This window comes from Vespa crabro, chromosome 22 (assembly GCF_910589235.1).
Source record: "Vespa crabro chromosome 22, iyVesCrab1.2, whole genome shotgun sequence".
Taxonomy (NCBI): Eukaryota; Metazoa; Arthropoda; class Insecta; order Hymenoptera; family Vespidae; genus Vespa; species Vespa crabro.
The window spans coordinates 1,241,905-1,264,000 of record NC_060976.1 but is presented as its reverse complement, the minus strand read 5'-3'; the positions used below and the strand labels follow the sequence as shown (position 1 = coordinate 1,264,000).

General features: G+C 28.1%; 3 protein-coding genes and 3 long non-coding RNA genes across 22 annotated transcripts; 3 read left to right on the top strand and 3 right to left on the bottom strand.

Moving 5' to 3' along the window:
• The first annotated feature begins 1,413 nt into the window (after nt 1-1,413).
• Nucleotides 1,414-9,713, top strand: LOC124431661 (SET and MYND domain-containing protein 4-like). Of its 2 annotated transcripts, none has more exons than XM_046979812.1 (7): nt 1,414-1,951; nt 2,263-2,794; nt 3,023-3,345; nt 3,670-3,866; nt 4,045-4,169; nt 6,766-6,975; nt 8,281-9,713. In XM_046979812.1, the coding sequence occupies exons 1-7, from the start codon at nt 1,555-1,557 to the stop codon at nt 8,600-8,602; spliced, it is 2,106 nt and encodes a 701-aa protein (XP_046835768.1). In that variant the 5' UTR covers nt 1,414-1,554; the 3' UTR covers nt 8,603-9,713. The 2 variants fall into 2 exon arrangements, with proteins under 2 accessions (XP_046835768.1, XP_046835766.1); XM_046979810.1 differs by having other exon boundaries at nt 1,415-1,951; nt 3,658-3,866.
• LOC124431663 lies at nt 7,382-8,521 on the bottom strand. Its single transcript, XR_006944061.1, has 2 exons — nt 8,384-8,521; nt 7,382-8,231 (listed from the first exon to the last, which is right to left on the bottom strand). It is a non-coding gene; the product is annotated as an uncharacterized LOC124431663 (long non-coding RNA).
• Nucleotides 8,818-15,696, bottom strand: LOC124431662 (RNA-binding protein 1). Of its 13 annotated transcripts, XR_006944058.1 has the most exons (8): nt 15,541-15,696; nt 14,464-14,681; nt 14,263-14,355; nt 13,577-13,624; nt 13,402-13,449; nt 10,224-10,310; nt 10,059-10,136; nt 8,818-9,625 (listed from the first exon to the last, which is right to left on the bottom strand). XR_006944058.1 is itself a non-coding variant. In XM_046979818.1 (7 exons), the coding sequence occupies exons 2-7, from the start codon at nt 14,670-14,672 to the stop codon at nt 9,622-9,624; spliced, it is 489 nt and encodes a 162-aa protein (XP_046835774.1). In that variant the 5' UTR covers nt 14,673-14,681; nt 15,541-15,696; the 3' UTR covers nt 8,818-9,621. The 13 variants fall into 13 exon arrangements, 10 of the variants coding, with proteins under 10 accessions (XP_046835774.1, XP_046835773.1, XP_046835777.1 ...); XR_006944059.1 differs by lacking the exon at nt 13,402-13,449; XM_046979818.1 differs by lacking the exon at nt 10,059-10,136.
• A 198-nt stretch (nt 15,697-15,894) lies between these two features.
• Nucleotides 15,895-17,032, top strand: LOC124431648. The gene is made up of 3 exons (XR_006944049.1): nt 15,895-16,085; nt 16,325-16,449; nt 16,901-17,032. It is a non-coding gene; the product is annotated as an uncharacterized LOC124431648 (long non-coding RNA).
• LOC124431647 (mediator of RNA polymerase II transcription subunit 18) lies at nt 16,202-17,927 on the bottom strand. 4 transcript variants are annotated; one of them, XM_046979785.1, is made up of 3 exons: nt 17,798-17,927; nt 16,858-17,095; nt 16,202-16,742 (listed from the first exon to the last, which is right to left on the bottom strand). In XM_046979785.1, exons 2-3 carry the CDS (start codon nt 17,061-17,063, stop codon nt 16,289-16,291), a joined length of 660 nt encoding a protein of 219 aa, XP_046835741.1. In that variant the 5' UTR covers nt 17,064-17,095; nt 17,798-17,927; the 3' UTR covers nt 16,202-16,288. The 4 variants fall into 4 exon arrangements, with proteins under 4 accessions (XP_046835741.1, XP_046835743.1, XP_046835742.1 ...); XM_046979787.1 differs by having other exon boundaries at nt 17,888-17,923; XM_046979786.1 differs by having other exon boundaries at nt 17,676-17,810.
• Nucleotides 17,928-18,171: 244 nt separating this feature from the next.
• Nucleotides 18,172-21,333, top strand: LOC124431926. Its single transcript, XR_006944151.1, has 3 exons — nt 18,172-18,338; nt 18,478-18,825; nt 21,140-21,333. It is a non-coding gene; the product is annotated as an uncharacterized LOC124431926 (long non-coding RNA).
• Nucleotides 21,334-22,096: the final 763 nt, after the last annotated feature.

The window sequence follows — 22,096 nt, the reverse complement described above, 5'->3', positions numbered from 1 at the left end:
CTCTTAACGATCGATTATTTAATCGCGTGAAATTGCACATAATACATACATACATTTACGTATATACGCATAGGGATGTATATATATGTATATACATCCCTAAATTAAATTAATGTAAATTAATTTAATTAAAGCATGAGATACGATTCATTGGAACTTTGAGCTTTCGTTAACACGTTCCGTGCCATGTGTACCACCTGTGTTAAACATGATGTTCAGGCCACGTGTACCACCGGTGGTACACGCAGTCATATTTATTTAATGCGCTGAAAACATATATTTTATGACAACTGTAATTATGTAAAATATATTTCAACCAAAAAAATGATGCATTATACAAAATGGAGTATAGAACAAAACACGTAAGTTTATTTAATTGTTATATATATACAATAATTAATAATTACATTTAATCTTTAGTCAAAATATCAAATGGCCTGAACGACAAGTCAGACAAAAATGGCTTGGCACGAAACGTGTTAAAAAAAAAAAAAAAAAAAAGAAAAGGAAGAAAGAAAAAAAAAAAGGTCGCAGTGTTTCGTTAAATTGTGATGTATCTAACTAACTGCATTCACATTTTTTACATCGCTAATAAAATATTGTAAATATTGTACTTTAAGTTATAGTTCGTATATATTTACGAGTCCAATGATCGTATTACAATTGGATAAAGAAAAAAGAAATCAGCATTTTTAAGAATCAACAATATAAGTAATATCAATTCTCTTCCTTGTAATACCTTCCTATCTATTACATCTTTGTAAGTGAAATTATCGATGAAATAATAATAAATTTCGTCTGTACTTTAATAAGAGAAATTGATCTTTTAAATTATGTTTTCTTAAGAATCTTATATTAATAATAACGGGACAGCATTATTTAATGCGATCACTTTTTATAATAAAATATATATATAAAAGTATTGAAAAGCGTGTTAAAAGTTAAAAAGAAAAAAAAAAGAAAAGCATAGTTATCATTATGATTAAATGAAAAAATTTAGCTGTAATATTTCTATAATTTATCTGAATATTTAGAATTTAATTATATCCTGTTTATTATATGACGAGATAATTGCTATTGGATGTAACATCTGAAGTAATCATTTTTTATAATAAAATACATAATTGTATTAAAAGTTAAAGTAAAAGCCTTAGTTATTATTATAATTAAATTAAAAAATTTAGCTGTAATATTTTTATAGTTTATTTAAATATTTAGATTTTAATTACATCCTATTTATTACGTCACAAAATATTTGCGATCACTTTTCATAATAAAAAATATATATATATAGAAGTATTGAAAAATAACAAAGAGTCTTATTTATTTTTATAATTAAATAAATAAGAAATCTTTGTGTGTAAGAAATGAATTATTTTCCTTAATCATTAAATTTCAATTATCATCCTGTTAAAGATTTGATCACTATCAAAATAATATTGATATTTTTCGAGGATGAAAACTGTTAAATACATAGCACCCTCACATCGACGATAGAACTGAAAATAGCACGTACGGAAATAGATCCGTTCTAACAAACTTTTTGGCTTCTCTATGCCAGTAGCATTCAGTGTCGTCGACCGACACGGTGTCGTCATTTATAAGAATTATATTACATGTGATCGTTTTCTGGATTTTTTCAACATGGCGAACGATTACGAACATGAGATTAGTAATTACTTTCGGTCGAATTTATTGTCAGTAAGAAATGCCATATCCCAAAAGGATTTTAAAATATTCGATGGTCTTCGATCGAACGCCGATAGGGTCGCTTTTATATTGAGTTATCCCGAGGCTCATCGTTTGTCCTTCGAAGTTGAAAATCTTGAAATGAAGAACAATGAAAAATCTTTGAGTTTTAAGAATACCGGTAACAAGTTCTTCGGTCAAGGAGAATATCCAAAGGCTTTGAAGGCCTACTCGAATGCTGTCCTATTGGCACCACAAAATGGTTAGAAATTGTTCTCGTTAATTATAATTAAAAATTCATAAGAAGATATAAAGGAAAGATATTCAAATCGAAAAGAAAAATTTCTTCAACGAACAACAAATATATTTTATGTTTTTTTATCAGATATATCATAGATAATTCATTTACGTTCTCATTAAGGATTGACAATTTTTAATGAATATAAATGAATATACAATATTAATCGTTATTACAACTTTCTTCTTTTTTTCCATTTTGTATTTAACTCCATTGCTAAATTCAATAATTTTTCATATCCAATCGAAATCTAAATGCAATCGTTTTTTATTCAGATCTCTCAGTAATTCTTGCAAATCGTTCGGCTGCACTTTATCACATGGGACAACATGAGCATTCATTGAATGATATAGAGGAAGCGATTCGACTTAATTATCCTGAAGAATTACGATATAAGATCGATGAAAGACGAGCCAGATGTTATTTGGCATTAAAAATGAACGCAAAGGCGATCGATTATTTTAGAATTGCATTAAAATCGTTAGATCGTGCGAAGATAACGGCCGAGCGAAAAAATAAATTAGAAACCGACATTAGAGTGATGTTGACATTAATGGAAAAAGGTGAAAGATTTAACGCGAAATCTAAGAAACTTTCGGGGAACGTTAAAGAATCGACAAGTGTGGCAAATTTCATGCCAAAAATCGATATACGTAATCCACTTTATCCAGCCTGTAGCAATGCCGTTAAAATAATAGATGATGGTAATGACATTGGTAGACATGCTGTTGCTACAAGAAACATTTCACCTGGTGAATTTCTTATAATAGAACGACCACATTGCGCTCTCTTATTGGCAGAATACAGGTAATTATCAGTAAGATGATAATAACATAATTGGTATCATTTAATTTATTGTATTGTTTTCGAATCAATATCATTTTGTTTGTTCGAATTCTTTACGAAAATAATTATTATTATTTTCTCTTCTTTTCTTTTATCCCTTTTAAAAAATGAAAAAAAAAAAAAATCTATAGTCATCGTTTTAATTCGTTCGAAGATTAAGAACAATTTTTCAGATTATTTTCTTTCTAGATTGAATCATTGTCACTTGTGTTTCACGAGAATATTCGTTCCCATGCCGGCAGCCTGCAATGTCTGCAGTTGCATAGCTTACTGCAGCACTCGTTGTAGGGACAAAGACGCCGAAGTGCATCTACGCGAATGCAATTTATTGCCGCCTTTATGGCTATCCAAAGCTTCGATCACGTGTTTTCTAGCACTGAGAGCTTTACTTCAAAGACCGTTCGTCGAGTTCGTCGAAATGAAAGAACGTTTGACGTTTAACAAGGAGAAACGTGATATAAGTGAAAAAAGACCATATAACGGAGATGATTACGAATCATTTTATAATTTAGGTAAATATAATGATATTTCAAATTTAAATTTTTTCCTCGTCTTGTCAATACTTTCATTAAATTCATTAATTGATTGAATTCAATTTTGAATTTTTTTTTTTTTTCAATACACTTATTTATTTGCCATCATTTTTATTTATTATATATTTATTTCTTTTTATTTATTATATGTTTATATTTATATATGTATTTTTTTATTTTTTATATATTTATATATATTGAATGGTGTTAAATTATTATTCCAAATTTCGAGATAAATTTCCAAAGAAAAAAAAGAAAAAGATCTTATTTAAGATATATACATTTAAATAGTAACCCATGCAGATCAACGTTCAAACGAGGATATATTTCACCGAGCTTACATAGCCGCTTGGTTGTTGAGACTAATGAAAACAACAACTTACTTATCAGACGACGATAAAACACCTGATTCAGCCGAGAGCAATCTCTCCAAAGCGGAATTACTCGTGGCCGAATTACTATTACATCATTTACAATTGTTGCAATTTAATTCGCACGAGGTAAATACATACGTCTAAATATCTAATCTTTTTTATAATCAAATCAATTAAAATTTTACATCGATCCATTTCAATTTTGATTCAATGAATCCATTTCAAATGAACATTTGTTTTTTTCTCCCTATCCCGTGCTACCCCTATCCATCCTCCCTTCACTCCTTCTCCCTACTCGAATTAGATCTCAGAATTGACCAGACCAACGAAAGATACAACACTCGCACGCGCTAAAAGCATTTTCATCGGTGGTGGTGTTTATCCAACGGTAGCATTGCTCAATCATTCGTGCAATCCCGGTATAGTGAGGTAGGCCTAATTATTTTATGATTTCATAGCTGTATTCCATACTAATCCACGATCATAATCGATTCTTGCTGCGCGAAAAATACGTAATCTTTTTTTTTTTTATTCATTTGTTTAACACTAATTGTGCATGTGAGATGTAAGATACGCCCAGACTCAATTTTGAGGTCAATTAGAACAATTTGTGCATTGCACGATTCGTGATTTTTTTTTTTTATGATGGAAGAATTATAAATGCATTTTCCAACTTACCGATTATTATTATTATTATTATTATTATTATCAAGGCTTCATAGAATATATATAGTACTTTTCTTTTGGAGACAAAATTATTCATTCTATATAAATGAACAGCTGTTCGAAATACCCGGCGTGAGTGTAGCGCATACCAAATTGCATAATTTGAAATTATTATTGAGGTGTGAACAATTAGGATTAAAAAAGATTGAAAGTTCATATCAAGGTCGAAAAGATCTTGTTAATTTTTAATCGCTTCACATTTATAAACGAGAAATCTCAAGAATCAATGTCATTCGTGATATACTTCGAACGAAATATTTACTAACGCGATATTTCCATATGCTTTAGATGTGATATCCTGCGAATTGTTTTCATTAAAATACGAGATATCTCATCAATAATATTGAATAAAATTTACTTTGTAAGTTATTGCATTCGTATATACGAAAGAAGATGAGTAATGTTGAATGAAAAATAATGATATGTTTTTTAAACAAATAATTTTATTCTTCAAATGAATGAAACATGGTGTGATACATAATGACATATTACAATTTTTGTAAAAATAATTACTTTCTTTACGAATATTTCACTCTTTACACAGTATACATCGTTTCATTGGGTGGCATTTCTTTTTTCTTTTTTCTTTTTTTTTTCCTTCGAGATATTTTTAATGACATATATAATATTTTTCTAATCATTATGAAATAATGTCTTTTCTTTGATTTTACAAAAAGTTCTTCTTTTTTTTCCTGAAAACAATTACATATAATAAGACAATTATTTATGGTAATATCGATCAAAATACAAAAAAATATTTTCTATATTATTTTAATGATCTTCAAATAGACTTTTATACGTAATTCCTTAAATCCTTTGATAAATGAATGACAATGAATACAGAGATTTCAAATGATTTGTATCTTAAAAGTTCACGTATCAATTGTCTATTGTAAAGTTTAAAATTGAAGATATAATCAATTTGAGATTCAACTAAAGCAAATATTTTTAAATTAAATCTTGCTCGTTTAAAAGAAATGTATTTTTTAAATGACAATTTATCTTTCCATAATATCAAGCTTTCATCTACAACGATGTATCTGACATTTGGTTGATATACATTTTGAAAATGTATCAATAAAAAAGTCAACAATGAACTGTATTTTATGTTTTGCTAATAATTTCTAAATTTTTTCTATTATTATCCACATTGTTGAAATCAAGGAATCGTAGAATTTGTAAGAACTATGCTCTTGGTATAATTTTCTTTGTATATTGGATCTGTAAAAAAACATAGATAAATAAACAACATATATATATATAATATATAATGATGTATATATATATATATATATATATATATATATATATATATATAATTATCATATATATTATCATATATATAATGATCGTGATGAATGAATAAGTATCGCTATAATTGTAAAATTGCAAAATTGTTTTGGGAAATCCTGTTTTTTTTTTCTTTTTTTTTCCCCCTGTATTTATTACTTTTATTAATAATCGTTTGGATAAGTTCCTGATTAAAGAAATATTCAAAAGTAGAAATTGGCCAACATTTTTCTGTTATATCAAACTACTGTTACATTCCGTCATTATTATCTGTAGAATTTGTAATATGTAATTCAAAATTTACTGTTGCTATCGGTATTTTCCATCGTCTTGCTTTTATAAATTTATTAATACGTTCCGTGCCATGTGTACCACCGACGGTACACGTTAAACTTGATCTTCATGCCCACGTGTACCACCGGTGGTACATGCAGTCATTTTTTTCTTTAGTCAAAATATCAAATGGCCTGAACGACAAGTCAGACAAAAATGACTTGGCAAGAAACATGTTAACGATGACACTCCGTTAATGGAAAGATTCACAAACTATACGTCATTGTCATTGTTATTTATTTTACTATCGCTAATAATACTATTCTATCGAAATTATCGTGTCCTGATTATTATACTCAAGGAAATCAAAGTATGACAAGATATATGTGAAAATCGTCGAACAAAAGGGACATTGTATTATAAACATTGTAAAATAGTACACGAAATATTTTATCCAAAGCGTATGCTAAATAATATCGCATAAAAAAATATCACGTTCAAAGTGTATCATGAACAACATTGAGTCGCGAAATATTTGCCGATTGTAAAGTGATTAAAACCAGTTTTTGTTTTTTTTATCCTTATTACAAGGTTTATTACAAGATATAGATTTCGACTTTTGTGTGTGGATCTGATAAAAAAAAAAAAAAAAAAAAAAAAAAAAAGAAAGAAAGAAAAAAAAATAATAATAATAAAAAGTTCTTAATCGATAAACTCGATCTTCTCGATTGTTTAGATATTTCATTGGTACGACTATCGTTGTTAGAGCGATACGAACGATTGAGAAAGGGGAGGAGATATCTGAAAATTATGGTCCTATATTTACTGCAATGCCAGAAAATGAAAGAAAACGAAATTTGAGAGTACAATACTGGTTCGATTGCAAATGCGAAGCGTGCACGAATCATTGGCCTATGTTGGATGAAATAGATCCTACGATACTCAGGTACGAGGCTTGTATTTTTACTTTTATCATTTTGTAAAAAAAAAAAATATAAAAAAAGAAAAAAAAGAAAAAAGAAATTAAAAGGAAGAAAAAAAAAGGAGAGAGAAAAACAAAGAAATATAATAATAAATTTCAACAATGAAAATATTTTAGCGATTATAAAAGTGATCTTAACTAATATATCTTTCACCTTAAAATTAATAAAATGATATAATAAATAATGATATGATAAATCAAATCTCATCGTATTCCTGATTGGTCAATAAAGTTAGAGATTATTTTCATTTTAACTAAAGTAAACGAAATACAAGTTTTACACTAGAAATTTATCCCCTTTTGCAAATCAAAGTTAATTTTGCAAAATTATTCCTTGAGAGATTGTCGCCGTTCGATTTATGAATTGTTAATGACACTTATATAAAAAAAAAAGTAAGGTATATGTAACAGGAAAAAAAAAAACAAAAAAAAAAAAATTAATTCCAAATTAAAATTTCAAATCAGAGCGCTTATCAAAATTATACGCTCAATTAAAAATCTACATAAACGTGTTCATATTTTATATCTAATGAAAATCTACTTAAACGAGTTTATATTTTTTTCTTTTTTTCAACAATTTGAAATTACAATATTTACAAGAGGAAATTATTCACAAATTCTAAGAAATTTGAAGAATTTCAGGCAAATTAAATGATCGACATAACTGAGATCTTTTTAAATATGACTATCGATTTAATCAAAAATAGAATTATTCAAATTTTACTTATTACTTCACAAAAATTCATATTACATGAATATGTAATATACGTGATTATCATCAACTGTTGCAGTCATCAGAAGAATCATTACAGATTTAAAATTACGTATACGTTATAAAGTATCTACACAAATGATTTTCATATTATACATATTACATACAATTATAAATTCCATAATATATAATGAATTAATAATAATTATTATTATTATTATTATTTAAGATAAAGATATTTTTTACATGGATCATCGCTCGTTACACAAGATACAAATTTAGAATTTCTTTAAAATTACATATATCAACATACGATGATAATTTATCGAATCTTTATCTTATTACAATTATTGAATCGGTCAAGAACAACTTGTTTTTAATTTTATATATATATATATATATATATATATATATATATATATATATATATATAAAATAATATTGGCAAACGAACAAGAGACGAACGTGATTTGCAAAAGATGATGAATTTCTAGACGAATGAACGAACCTGTAACGATAATTAAAAAATAATAATTAATGATAAATTCAATTGTAAGGTTTAAATGTGACACTGGAAAATCTTGCGGGAACATTTTACCAATTAAAACCGATACGAACGAGTTTATGATTAATTGTCCAAAATGTGGGAAAGGTACGAACCTATTGAAGGGTCTGAAGGCGTTGCAGGATACAGATATGTTATTTAAAATGGCGTCGCGTCATCTAGAATGCGGAGAGTATGAGCAAGCTCTTCGAACGTATTTGAAGATCTTGATACTTCTTGATGAAACATTGTCCTTACCGATCAGAGACTACCATTTGTGTCAGCAGGGTGTTAGACTGTGTATGTTAGCGTTGGGTAACATCACTACGACATGAGGTACGCAAAACAGATCTTTTATAAACTGAAATATTAATAAAGTATAAATGAACCGTCATCGTCATTGTCATCAATGTCGTTTCCATTATCACCGCGACCCTTCTTTCCCTACCCCCTTTCCTTTCACACTTCCTTCCCCCTCCCTTTTTATCACCACCACCATTATCATCATCATCATCATCATCGTCATCATTATTACCAAATACATTACGAGTTAGATCATACAGATTTTATTTTTAAGGCTTACATTGTAGGAGTACAAAATAAGTAAATATAACATAAAACAGCTCTTTCTTTTTTTTTTTTCCTTTTATCATCACCCTTGTATTTAACACGACGGTACGATTTATTTTACGATTATCTTCTCACGTTTAAATCTATCTATGTATTATCTTTTCTCTCTCTCTCTCTCTCTCTCTCTCTTCCTCTTTTCCCGGTTCGGTTGATTAAACGCATAATGAAAAACGTTCGTCTTTGTTTGTTTGTTTTTGTTTTCGTTTTTAGTTTTCTTTTCTTTTTTTTTTCTCTCTTTTTTTCTTTCCTTTTTTTATTTTAAATTCTTTTATTATTAATTACTTCTTATTATAATTATCCTTAACAGCGATTTTCATATGTCCCATTTTTCACTTATACACTTAAAGAAATTCAGCCAACACACGTCCAAGGGTTGTGTTTTGCGCCCAGTCATTTACATTAGTGTGAGTTTATTTTTGTGTAGTGTCGAGCACTGCGTATCCGTGTTAGTTATTCCTAACTACTTGTCACTGTGTTTAGTTGTTGTGTCTGTGTATGTGTATGTATGTATGCATGTATGTATATGTATGCGTATGCGCGCGTACGCGTCCACGCGCACATATCATATCCCTACGTTTACTTTTGTTTATTTACGATACGATGGATTAACGCCGTCGTATCGTAAACAAATAAATGCAAACGTACGGAACGTGTGGGACTTAGTCGCCACGTGTAGTCCAACCCGCCCTTAAGTCGGTCCAGTTTTCTCGGTCATATTTAGCATCTAACTGAAATCAAACGGAACGCAGACGTTTCAATAGAAATTATAATTAAAAAAAAAAAAAAAAAAAAAAAAAGAAAAAAAAAAAAAAAATATAATCATGTAATAAATAATTTTTAAAAATCGAATTATTAAGAGTATTTACAATGAAAATCGTATCGCCCTTGTTAAGGGATACGAAAAAAAAAAAATATATATATATATATATATATATATATATATAATAATTGATCGCAGCAATGCAACTAAATGTTAGACGATTGGTTCTTTTTTTCGTTTGCTTTATTTATTTTTTTTTTGTTTTTTTTTTTTTTATTATTATTTTTTAAACAAATTACAATTTTCAAAAGTACTAATTACAAATTAAGACACCGGCATAATTCTCATTCGGCTAAGTGAGATTAGCCAAAAAGCAAAGTGAATTTTTTTTTTTTATTTACCGAGATTTCTTTTTTTTTTCGTCCCTCCTTTCTCCTCTTGCTTTATGTATTCACGAAGTCTTCCCTTTTTATAATACTCTATTCTCATAAGAAAAGGGAAAAAAAGAGAAAAAAAAAAAATTACAAATTAATATTATTAGTTTATTATATAATAATTATAAGTACCGTCTGTCACGAGAATCCGAACGAGAACGGCGGTCTCGGCTGCGACTACGGGTCAGAGATCTCCTACGTGGACTGCGGGACCTTGACCTAAAAAATTAAAAAATACTTTTATACCGACATTAACAATACGACAAACAAAATTTAATCCTAACACGTGTCTCTGCCAAGTCTCGTATTCGTATTCATATTAATCATTTAATCACGATACAAATATTTTTTTTCCTCGACATATACAAATATTTTCATAATATATATACATCTATATTCCATGTGGATAAACGTGTGTACATATACATATATATAAATATAAAATAAAATATATAAAATAGTTAAGTCGATTTGATGAACAAAAGTAGACGAATACGAAATCAGGACAAAGTAACGTAATTAAACACATATATACAAAAAATCATCGCAAGCCAACTGTAATAGAATTAGAACTAACTCCTATATACCTAAGGGGTGATAAGACTAGTTAGACACAATTATGAATCAATACAAAATGACATCTCACCAATAAGAAAAAATCAAGAAAAAAGTAGGATTAATCTGGTAGTTAAACAATCTCTCTCTTTTACGGCAAATTGTTATGACGACGTTATACAATATGTATATATACATTGTAATAAACATTATTAGAATATAAATAATTATTATATTCTCGTGTACGTGTATATGCACACATATACGCGTACGCGACCAATCACGGCCATGTGCATACAAACATACATAGGAGTACTCTACATATATATATACATATACAACAAACTTGCAATTCCTTGGTCCGAAGTGCTCCATTGAATTAAATGATAATAATGATTATTTAAGATTTCGAAAAAAAAAGAAGAAGAAGAAAAAGAAGAAATTAAAGAAGCAGAAAAATAGACAAAAGAATTAATTATTGAAAAAGAATTCTAACGAATCATTTTTCAATCAATCAAAGAGAGCTAATTGTCGCACGTCGTACCATGGAAATTTGCTTGATTAAAAAGAAACGTAAATAATTATTATTATGATGACGATGACGATGGTAGTAATAATAATAATAATAATAATAATAATAATAATAATAATAATAATAATAAAAATATGAATAATAATAATAATAATAATAGTAATAATAATAATTGTAGTATAATTATATATATATATATAAAAAAAAAAAAAAAAAAAAAAAGATAAAAAAAAAATTATAAAAAATCTTTGAAAATCGGTGAAATACCAGACAACTGTGAACATGTAGTGGTGGTTGGTGGTGGTGGTGGTACTTGGTTGGGTGGTGGTAGGATGGTGTGTAGGTGATCATTTTGCTTTGCTTGGTCGAAGAGAAGTGGCGGTCGCGTTGTCGGCTAAGTTTAACGTGATGGTGGACGAGTAGTAGTAGTAGTAGTAGTAGTAGTAGTAGTAGCAGTAGTAGTAGTAGAAGTTGGGACGGACGGACGGACTGACGCGTCGAGATTTTGACAGAAGTATTCGTATCGCGTCGGCTGTTCGATGGATTCACGATGCTCCTAGCCGCTAGAGGTTGAGGTAGCCCGAAGAAGTCTTTTTGAAGGGGAACAGACGGAGTGACGGACTGACGGACAGCATCGGACTGTCAAGTGACTGACGACCTGGCTCCTATCGGTGACTTGGTGGTGACTGATGGTGACTGGTTGGGAAGTTAGTGGGCAGGCAGGCATATTTTTTTTTTTTTTTGTTCAGTTTCGATTGCTAAACAAATTTTTTTTTCACGGTGGCTGTAGTAGTAGTACTAGTAGTAGTAGTAGTAGTAGTAGTAGTAGTAGTAGTAGTAGTAGTAGTAGTAGTAGTAGTACTAGTAGTAGTAGCAGTAGCAGTAGTGGTAGTAGTAGTAGTAGTAGTAGTAGTAGTAGTAGTAGTAGTAGTAGTAGTAGTACTAGTAGTAGTAGTAGTAGTGGCGGGGAGACGAGAAGAGCTAGGAGCTGACGCTGGTAGAATCTGCAAACGTCAGTTTTAGCAATATAACCATCGACGTTAATATACTCCTTGCCACTATCGGTATAATGATTCTTTTCTTTTAATTTCTTTTTTTTTCTTTTTTTTTCAAATTGGATTCGAAAGTAATACCACGATTTCGAGATTTATTCTATGTTTTTGTCTTTATTATCCTAGACTGCCCACTCTTTCTCTTTCTCTCTCTCTCTCTCTCTAAATGTTTTAACGAAAAGATTTCTAGTATTATTTTAACTAATCAATCTACATGATGAATGTTGTTTTGCTATTCTTCTACCTCTCTTTGTTTCCTTTTCTGTAATTTTATCGATATTCGCATAATGCAAAATATATATATATATATATAAAAGAAAAAAAAAAAAAAAAAAAAAGATATTTGAATGTACCAAAAGATTAAAATGTATTTTTAATGTGTTCTTTTTCAAAGCAGTTGCATAAGTGTGTATACGATAAGACGAAATGAAGTATTAGTGTTTAAATTTATCAAAATGATGATTTACTTCGAAATCAGAAGTCTTTAGCAAATTATTTAAATCAATTTTAATATTGATATATATATATATATATAAAAAAACACTTTCACATATAGTATGTATAATAACAAAAGAATTGATATCAATTTCAATAAACATCAGACCTCGGATATCGAAAAAGCCTATTAAAGATCTTACAATGACAAACCAGATTGTAGAGTACGATAATAATAATAATAATAATAATTATAATTATAATTATAATAAAAATTGAAATCTTTTACTTTGGGTTCAAAAAATTAACACCAGACACCGTTGATTTACTTTTATGTCACCGGTGCTGCTTTCTCTTACATCGGGCCAAGTTCGAAGAGCAGTCCCCAACTTTAATAATTCTTGATCTTCATCAGAATTTTCTTTTTTCATTTGTTCCGAACTACCTCTTCGTCCTCCCTCTATAGCAGCACTTTAGTCCTGTCCTCTCCAACTCTTGCTGATCAATAGGTATTACTCAACCGTCAATTAAGACGATTGTGCAACACCAACATTGCAAAACGGTGTCGTACATAATACTAAACGTCAGATATGATCTGTTGTGATACTGCGTGCACAATAGCAATTATCACAATACAAGCGGTACTTGCAAATACCTACTTGTAAATTTACACTTGGACCATTACTGCTTTCTAAGGCTCTGAAAACTCCATAAAGTTATAAAAAGAGACAATTACCTGGAATATCTGTTTATTGGTGATCTTCGCGGACTTCTTGACCAAGACCTAAAAAAAATTAAAAAAACCATTGTATGTCTCTTCTGCTGATAGTGTTGCCGACCACCCTGTCTCACTGTTTTCTTTCGCTACTTGCACCTGAAAACTGTGAGCAAAGAGGCTATAAAAAGCTTACCTTGGATAACGACCCAGAGATTTCCTACGAGGACTGCGAGATCTGGACCTATAAATTTGTCAAAAAGATATATGGTACGTAAATCCTGTTCACTAAGCATATTCACAAGGACAATAAAATGGGAAAAATGTGGGCTCTAAGCAATACTTAAGAAAACACTACACTTCATGACTATTTTTTGCCCGAGCATCTCCTCTTATCGAAATTTTCATGCAACGATTATGCTCTTCAGCTAACGTCAAATTTTTTACACTATCTATTTTATACAAATACAAATAGAATGTAATAACAAGTCGATGTAATTTTTCCTTTTCTTTCCTTTTTCTTTTTTTTTTATTTTTTTTTTTTTTTTTTTTTTATATATATATAAGTCACTATGTACTTTAAATTTGATTACACCAGGATATTTTATATCAGGGCACTAGCCAGAAGAGCGGTGATATTGAACGAATGTAATATGAATATACTGTTCTATCTGCATTCCTATATTGAGATACGGCAAAAAAAAAAAAATTATTGGTTCGTCGGCTGTGCACAAGGGAAGGTCATTGAAACCCGTGGACCTTTCATCAATACCGTTATTTAGACAGTTCACCATAATACCTACTTGGTGAGATACATAGCCATCTGCTGCAGCTTTAAAGTGGCTGTAAAATGCAGATATTTAACATCTAAAGATCTCTTACCTGGAGTATCGTGGACCTGGCCTGCGACCACCACCACTGTGTCGCCTTCTTCCAGTGGACATCTCTACTTTAACTTTTGTACCACAGCAACGTCTAAAAGTAAAATATTTCATATAGTCTTTTTATAAATTTATTAAAGCTTTACGATATTTAAACTAATCAAATATATATATACATATATAAATATATGAAGATACCCACGTTCCATCTAATCCTCTTACAGCATCTTCGGCATCTCTTGGATCTTCAAATTCCACAAATGCGAATCCAGGTGGATTTCTAGCAACCCAGACATTTCTAAGAGGACCATATTTGCTGAATGCACTTTCAATTTCATGTTTACTTGCACTACTGCCCAAATTGCCGATGTAGACTTTGCAGGAAATCTCCCACTCCCGATAACGTGACATATTTTATGACTGTAATAAAATTATATATATATATATACATATACATATTCACATACATATATATATGCATATATATATGCATATATATATATATATATATAAATATTAATATGTAAATAAATAAATAAGTATCTCTTCGAGAACTATTTTTATTAAGAATAAAAATAAATTGAAGAATAAGTTATAAGAAAAATCACAAATTTTGTTTGATTGATACTAATCATAAAAGAAATTGGACAATTACGCATTCAATTGTCCCTTGACTAAATATATATATATATATATATATGTATATATATATATCGACCGGTTATGATAAAACTATTGGACATTGAATTTCATTATACAAATATTTTATGTCATTAAGTTAAGATGAACTTTAGTCGATCGATATATCATACGGCATTGAATTTAATTAATACCATCCCAAAGTACAAAAGTTAACTGATATGCAGAAAAGCAATCGGAATGTCGCCATGTTGTATTAATATACCAAGCCGCAGCGTCGTGGCTACATTACGATTTACGGTGATAAAGATTGAGTTATTTTTGTATCGTATATCTTCATGGAATATCTTCATGAAGATACACTTCCGGTTCATCGGACGATCTATCCTTGTCAATGATATATAAAATGCATAATAATAATTGTTAGTGAAAGGGGAAAAAAAAGAAAAGAAAAAAAAAAAAAAAAGAAAAAAAAATATTTACGAAACGATTGTATTGAAACTAAACCGACGCTATCGATGTTACTCATTTATTATTCTCATCGTTTTCATACGTCAAAATCTATCCTAATTGTTTGCTCTTTCATATATACCTTTTATTATCTATAAGTTATTACTTTTACGCATTTGTTTTTACTTACTATTTGGATCAAACTATTAAAAAACACACGAACAAAATTACTACGCGGTAACGCACACTTGTCCTCCAGCACTGTGCACGCAGAAATGACACAAAATGGAGGTTTTCGTGTTGAGCTCTCTTTGTGGCCTCCTTTCTAGTCAAGCTGGCAACAGAGCATATGTATATGTACCTCTTTCCGGTTTTAAGTCAAATAAGAATTTAAAATGTAAATTATTATTACAAAATATGTAATTGAATGTTTATAAAAATTACATACAATTAATTAATTTAACATTTTTAATGATATTCCGTTATTATTTATACCGACAATAGATATCAAGTATTATATGAAAAAGGTTATGCTTGTTTTTATAATGACCACGTTTAAAGTAAAAAATAAATATTATTCGCAAATTAACTGGAATTATTTTCAATCCTATAAAAGATAATCTATGGGATAAATGTTCGTTTTTAAAAAATCGATAATAAACGTAATTTGAATTACGTTGTGACCGCGGAACATATGAAAGATGTAACATATGGTTTTGGTTAGTTATATTTTCTGTAGGTATTGATTTTATAAGTTTTAATTAATTGAATTATTCAAAAGTAATAATTAATAAAATCAATATTTTTAAAATAAATAATTTACTTCATAAGATCATATACATAAGGGGGTGTTTTGCAATGTTATTATATTTTATTAAATTAATTCTAATACAAAATATGATATTTATATCTTCTTTATATTTTTTCAAATGTATACTTTAATGAACAAGTCTTTTATAATCAATCTTTTCAAGCTGAACCAATGGTTTTAACTGTTCTGCGAATATTCTCATATCCTCTGCTATTGCATCTTGACCACTAGGTGCAAGAACACTTAATTCTACCAGATAACTTTGGGATATAGCTTCTACACTTTCAGGTATTTTTCCTTGTTGACCCATCTTAAAAATCTTTGATACTGTAACTTTCATTCTACCTTTGCGGAACATGTAACCTCTAGCTATATATTCAAAATCCAATCTACAACCTAATTCTGTTAAAAATTCAACTACGGTACTGCTGGTAGCAATATCTATGCTACTGCGTACAATTGTAGGACGTGATTTATCACCTAATTCTGGTTGACCTATATATCTTAATTGCCAAGGCATATCTTGATAATCCAAAGCCCTTCTAACTCTTAACAGTAATGGTTGTTCAGGAGGAGGTCCTCTAGAAACAAAAAACTTATATATAAACTTTGACTTATTTCATTAGTTTTACATTATAATTAAATATATTGAATAACATTTTATTTGACAGTTTTATTATATCTTTTATTGAATACCTTCTAATACTAAAACACATTTCATGATCGTTGAATGTTTCAGGACCGCTATCAACATTATCACATAAGCCTCTTAATCTATGAAGCAACACTTCCACAGCACTGTCTAATACCGAGCCTTGGAGTAAATATTCTTGATTTGGTATTATATTTGAATTTAATGCAGCACTTAATCTATCCATTGCTGTACTTATTGGGGTTGTCATCTTTCAAATAGTAGATTTTATATTGCAGTATACTATAAAACATTAAACAAACTATTGTATGTGTAAAACAATATTCTATCACTCAAGACTCAACGTTGTTATTTTATGTTATTAAATTATATAAGTATATATTATATTAGTATATATTTGTTATATTATGATTAAATCATTTCTTAAATACTTTTATGAATATATATAAGCAATTTTTGTATATATATATATTTTAACAATTATATTAAGCAAGCATATTCATAAATATATATATATATATATATATATATATATATATATATATATATATATAAAAATAGTGAAAGATAGAGACAGAAAAATCCTAATAGAAATACAAATTTCAAAAGCTAGAAGCAGATGAAAACGTTGATCTTGAATTAGTTATATTCTAGATAGCACAGCTATATCTGTAATTAGATGTGTAATTTTATCACGTGTTAATATTATTTCTAAACAAATATACATCAATTGTAATATAATTAATATAATTATCAAACATAATTTTATTTCAATCTATATAATATATCTATATATGCATATATTAAATATACATATATATATACACACACACACATACATATATATATATATATATATAACCTTAAAATATGACTATCAAAATATATATTATTTTCACTGTTATATTTTTTCCCGTTAGATGTCATCACATCAAACTAACATTGTAGGGTTAAGTTTATATACTACACAATGAATTTACGTACATTTTTATATATATTAAATATAGATTTTATTGATAAAGACAACGAATAGATTTGCGATTAATATCTAGAAAAATAATGTCTTCACCATACGCTTTTCAGCGAAGAACTAAATCCAATGAGGTTGGCTGAACTGAACCTGTAAGTAACATCAGCTCTCTCATTGGTCAACAAAAACCGATAAGCGATACTCGCCTTTAGGTAAATGACGGCCACCTTTTTTATGTCGTTTTTGTGTGAGAGCACCGGAAATTGAATGGATTCCACCTTATCACACATATCCATGTAAAAGCATATATATATATATATATATATATATATATTTTTATAATAAAACTATTATATGTATGTCTATTCCAGTAAATAGAAGTGTCACCGATGAAGTTAGAAACAGAAGAAAATTATTTCGCGCGTTGTACGCAAGTTGTTTTGCGCAGGCGGTTAAATACGAAATTGAATTGTAAAATCACGCGGATTAGAATATGATACATCGTATAAATAAAATTATCAATTTTCATCTGAAAGAAAGAAAAGAAAAAAAAAGGTATGATATATTGTAAAATAATAGTAGAGGTAAATAAGTTTTCTTTAATTATTAACGAGTATATTAAATTAATATATTATCCGATTATCCTAACCTACAAATAGCTTGTATTAACTTTTCTGTTTTCTTTTATTGGAAGTATTAAACGTCGCGCATGCGCACAACGAAGAAAGTGCTTTGCCAGAAAGAGAAAACGATATTGTCTGTACCGTGATATTTTCGGCCGTTTCTCGAGCCAATTGAAACTTTAAGTCTTAAACATATATAGTTTATAAGAACGCAAAGATAAAGAGAAAAAGAAAAAGAGAGAAAGAGAGAGAGAGAGAGAGAGAAAGAGAGAAACTAAAATGGCGGTCGTACACATGGGAACGAATTATTTCAATACAATATTCTCGCGCGCTTTTATCTCGCTTGTGGGAACTATTTCAAAATTGTTTGGTACTGTTTATTTATTTGAACGAAAAAGAAGTCGACAACACGTATATATGTAAGTACATTCACGACGTTTCATTAGAAATGAAAATAGTACAGAGAAATGGATTTCATTTGGATCGTTGTTGCATTTGAAAAAAGAAAAAGAAAGTAATTTTGGCCCGTCAATAAAAAAAAAAAAAAAAAAAAAAAAAAGAAAAAAAAACAGAACAGAAAAACTATATTAAATAAATGCATTTATTTCTATCTTTCTTTTATTTATTTATATATACGATATACTGATATATACATACTGATATATACATATGTTTGTTTTTCATGTTAAAGATAATTAATTAAAATATGTAATTAATTAATGGAAAAAATACAGTTTGTTAGATAAAAGAAAAAATTAAAAAAAAACATTGAACTTTCGGTTTGACCAAATGTCGAGTCTTTTATGTTTCGCAGTTTTGATATATTTTATACGTAAAATAATGTAACTTTTCTTATTATATCTTTTTTTTTTATATATTTATATATTTATATGTTTATGCACACGCACGTGCACACAACAAACACACGAAGGATAACGAAGAACCATATAAAACATAGAAAAAACAATAAGAGATTAAGAATAAAAGTAAACATTCGCGTATAATTCATAATATCGAAAATTGTACCTACATATATGTATGTATCGCATTTGTTTATATTTATACTAACGTATACGTATTACATATGTACATACATATATTCAATTCGTTGTATTCTCAAATTGACATTTACGAATCCTTCTTACTTGCAATATCAATATCAATACATTTTTATTTTATAATTAAGTGGATATAAAGGCAAGAAAATGTATAATACACTCTACGTGATTTCTTTTGATTTCTTTGGATTATCATTTTTTATTATCCTTGTAAATTTGTAATATTGGAAGGAAAGAAGAGCGAATAACTTTCTCTCTATTCGATATTTTTATTGTTTATTTCTTTCTTTCTTTCTTTTTTTTTTCTTTTTTTTTTTTTTTTTTTTTTATTTCAAAATATATCATTTTAATAATAATCGATGAGTATCAATCGTCAGAAATAAATGATAAGAGAATAAGAATTCACTCATCAATGATATTAATTTGTTACATTTATAATATTTATAATGTGATTTATTTTATAATTAATGTAACTTACGTAATAACGTAACTAATGTGATTTTTTTTTCTATGTCATTATTGTTGTATGTAACATGTTATTACATCGTGTATTTACGTGAATTTTATTTACATATCGATAAGATGTATCAATAATTTCAATTTGTCGTCTGATAATGGATTGATCGATTAATCAAGATTGTTTCTTTTTATTTTCTTTTTTATTTTTTTCTTTTTTTTTTATTTTTTTTTTTTTTAAACATCTACGTAAGATTTATAGAATAGATTTCTTTCAAGCGGCGACAAAAAATCGTGGCGAATTTACGAAAGACGAAAGAGAGTTGTTTAGCTTTTCCTTGTTAAGTAAACACATTAAAGAGTTCAAAATGGGGTCGGTAGTAAGATACCAAAAATAATTGCCGTGTTCATCGAAGTGTTATGGATTTGTATTTGTTCGGAGAAAAAAGAGAAAAGAAAAAAGAAAAAACAAGAAACCGTGGCCATTTATGAATGCTAACAAAAAATAAGATTCAACGGGTTGGATAATCCACGAAGAAAATTTTTATTGAAATTGTGATACATTAAGGAAAAACTATGTTGTTGTTGTTGTTTTTTTTTTTTTTTTTCATTTATTCATTTATTATTTATTTTTCTTTCGTTTTTCCTATAGCGCAGTTAAAGTCGAGCTATCGAGAAATTATATCGAATGTTTATTAAATCAATGATGTCCGATATTTTTTAATTCCTAAATCGAAGAGTAATTTGTTTGGATCGTATATCAGAAATAAAAGAAAAAATAAATATATAGCAACATTACGTTTTATAATCGTAAGAAATATTCTGCGAAGGGAATCGAAGATTTTTCTTAATGAAATTTCTAATCGTTTGATATAGAAATATTAATAGTTTTATTTTATATGTACATATACACACACATACACACACATATATATACACGAACGTATATGTATATATATATATATTTAAAATAAAAGTATTAATTTCATTATTTTATATATATATATATATATATATATATATATTATATGATATATATTATATAATATATATTTATAATTATGTACATATAATTTATTTATAATTATATACATTAATTTTTATATACATATCATTTAATATATATACATATAATAATATATATATATATGTATATATATGTATGTAAATGTTAATTGTAAGGTGTTATAAGCTCAATAAGTCAATTTATTCTGATTAGGGTTACTTCTTATTCATTAACGAAGGTTCTGTCACGAGAATTGGAGTAATGGGAGTAGTGGGAATGGCGGGACTAATGGGATCTGAGGTCTTAGGACAACTGGAGTTAAATGGAGTTTTGTGTATCTGTATAATATATGTATAATGTATACAATCTCTCGTTCTCTCTCTTTCTCTCTCTCTTTCTTTCTTTCTTTATTCTTACGATTATAACAATATTAATAATTTTTTATTATTATTATATATATTTATTATTATTATATATATATAATAATAATTTTTTATTATTATTATTGTTAGTGGAGTGGAACGTAAAACTAAATATATATATATATATATATATAAATAAAATTATATAAATAAATATGTATATGTATATAAATATAACATTTTTTTTTCCTTTGTTATTATTTTTATTTCCATTTTTATTTTATTTTATATTTTCTCTTTTCTTTTTTCCTTTTAATTAGACAATCGTCATTCGGCTTACACGGATTGAACACATCGCTTTAACTTTAGTGGAAAAAAACATCGAAAAATTGAATGGAGCTGTCGGATCAATGCTGTTTAAATATTTCTCATTTATATGGACGTTTATATAAAATTGTTCATACTTTTTTTTTCCTTCCTTCCTTTTTTTTTTCTTCCTTCGTTCATTCATTCGAATATTTTTTTTTTCTTTTTTTTTTTCTTTTTATTGGCTGTTTACAGTAGAAAGTCGGCAGTGTTGTTCGTTTGAATCGTTTGAATTCCGCTCCATCATCATTTCTGGTATAACTCTGCAAGGCAGTAAAATAAATATGGCATGGTGCATCGATCATCAGTCATATGTGTACATATACATATACACATATATATGCATATGTACATATACATATATATATATATATATGTATATATACATCCGTGTGAAAACTCGTTGCCGCCATAAATTCTTTCTTTCAAGAATAGCGATGGC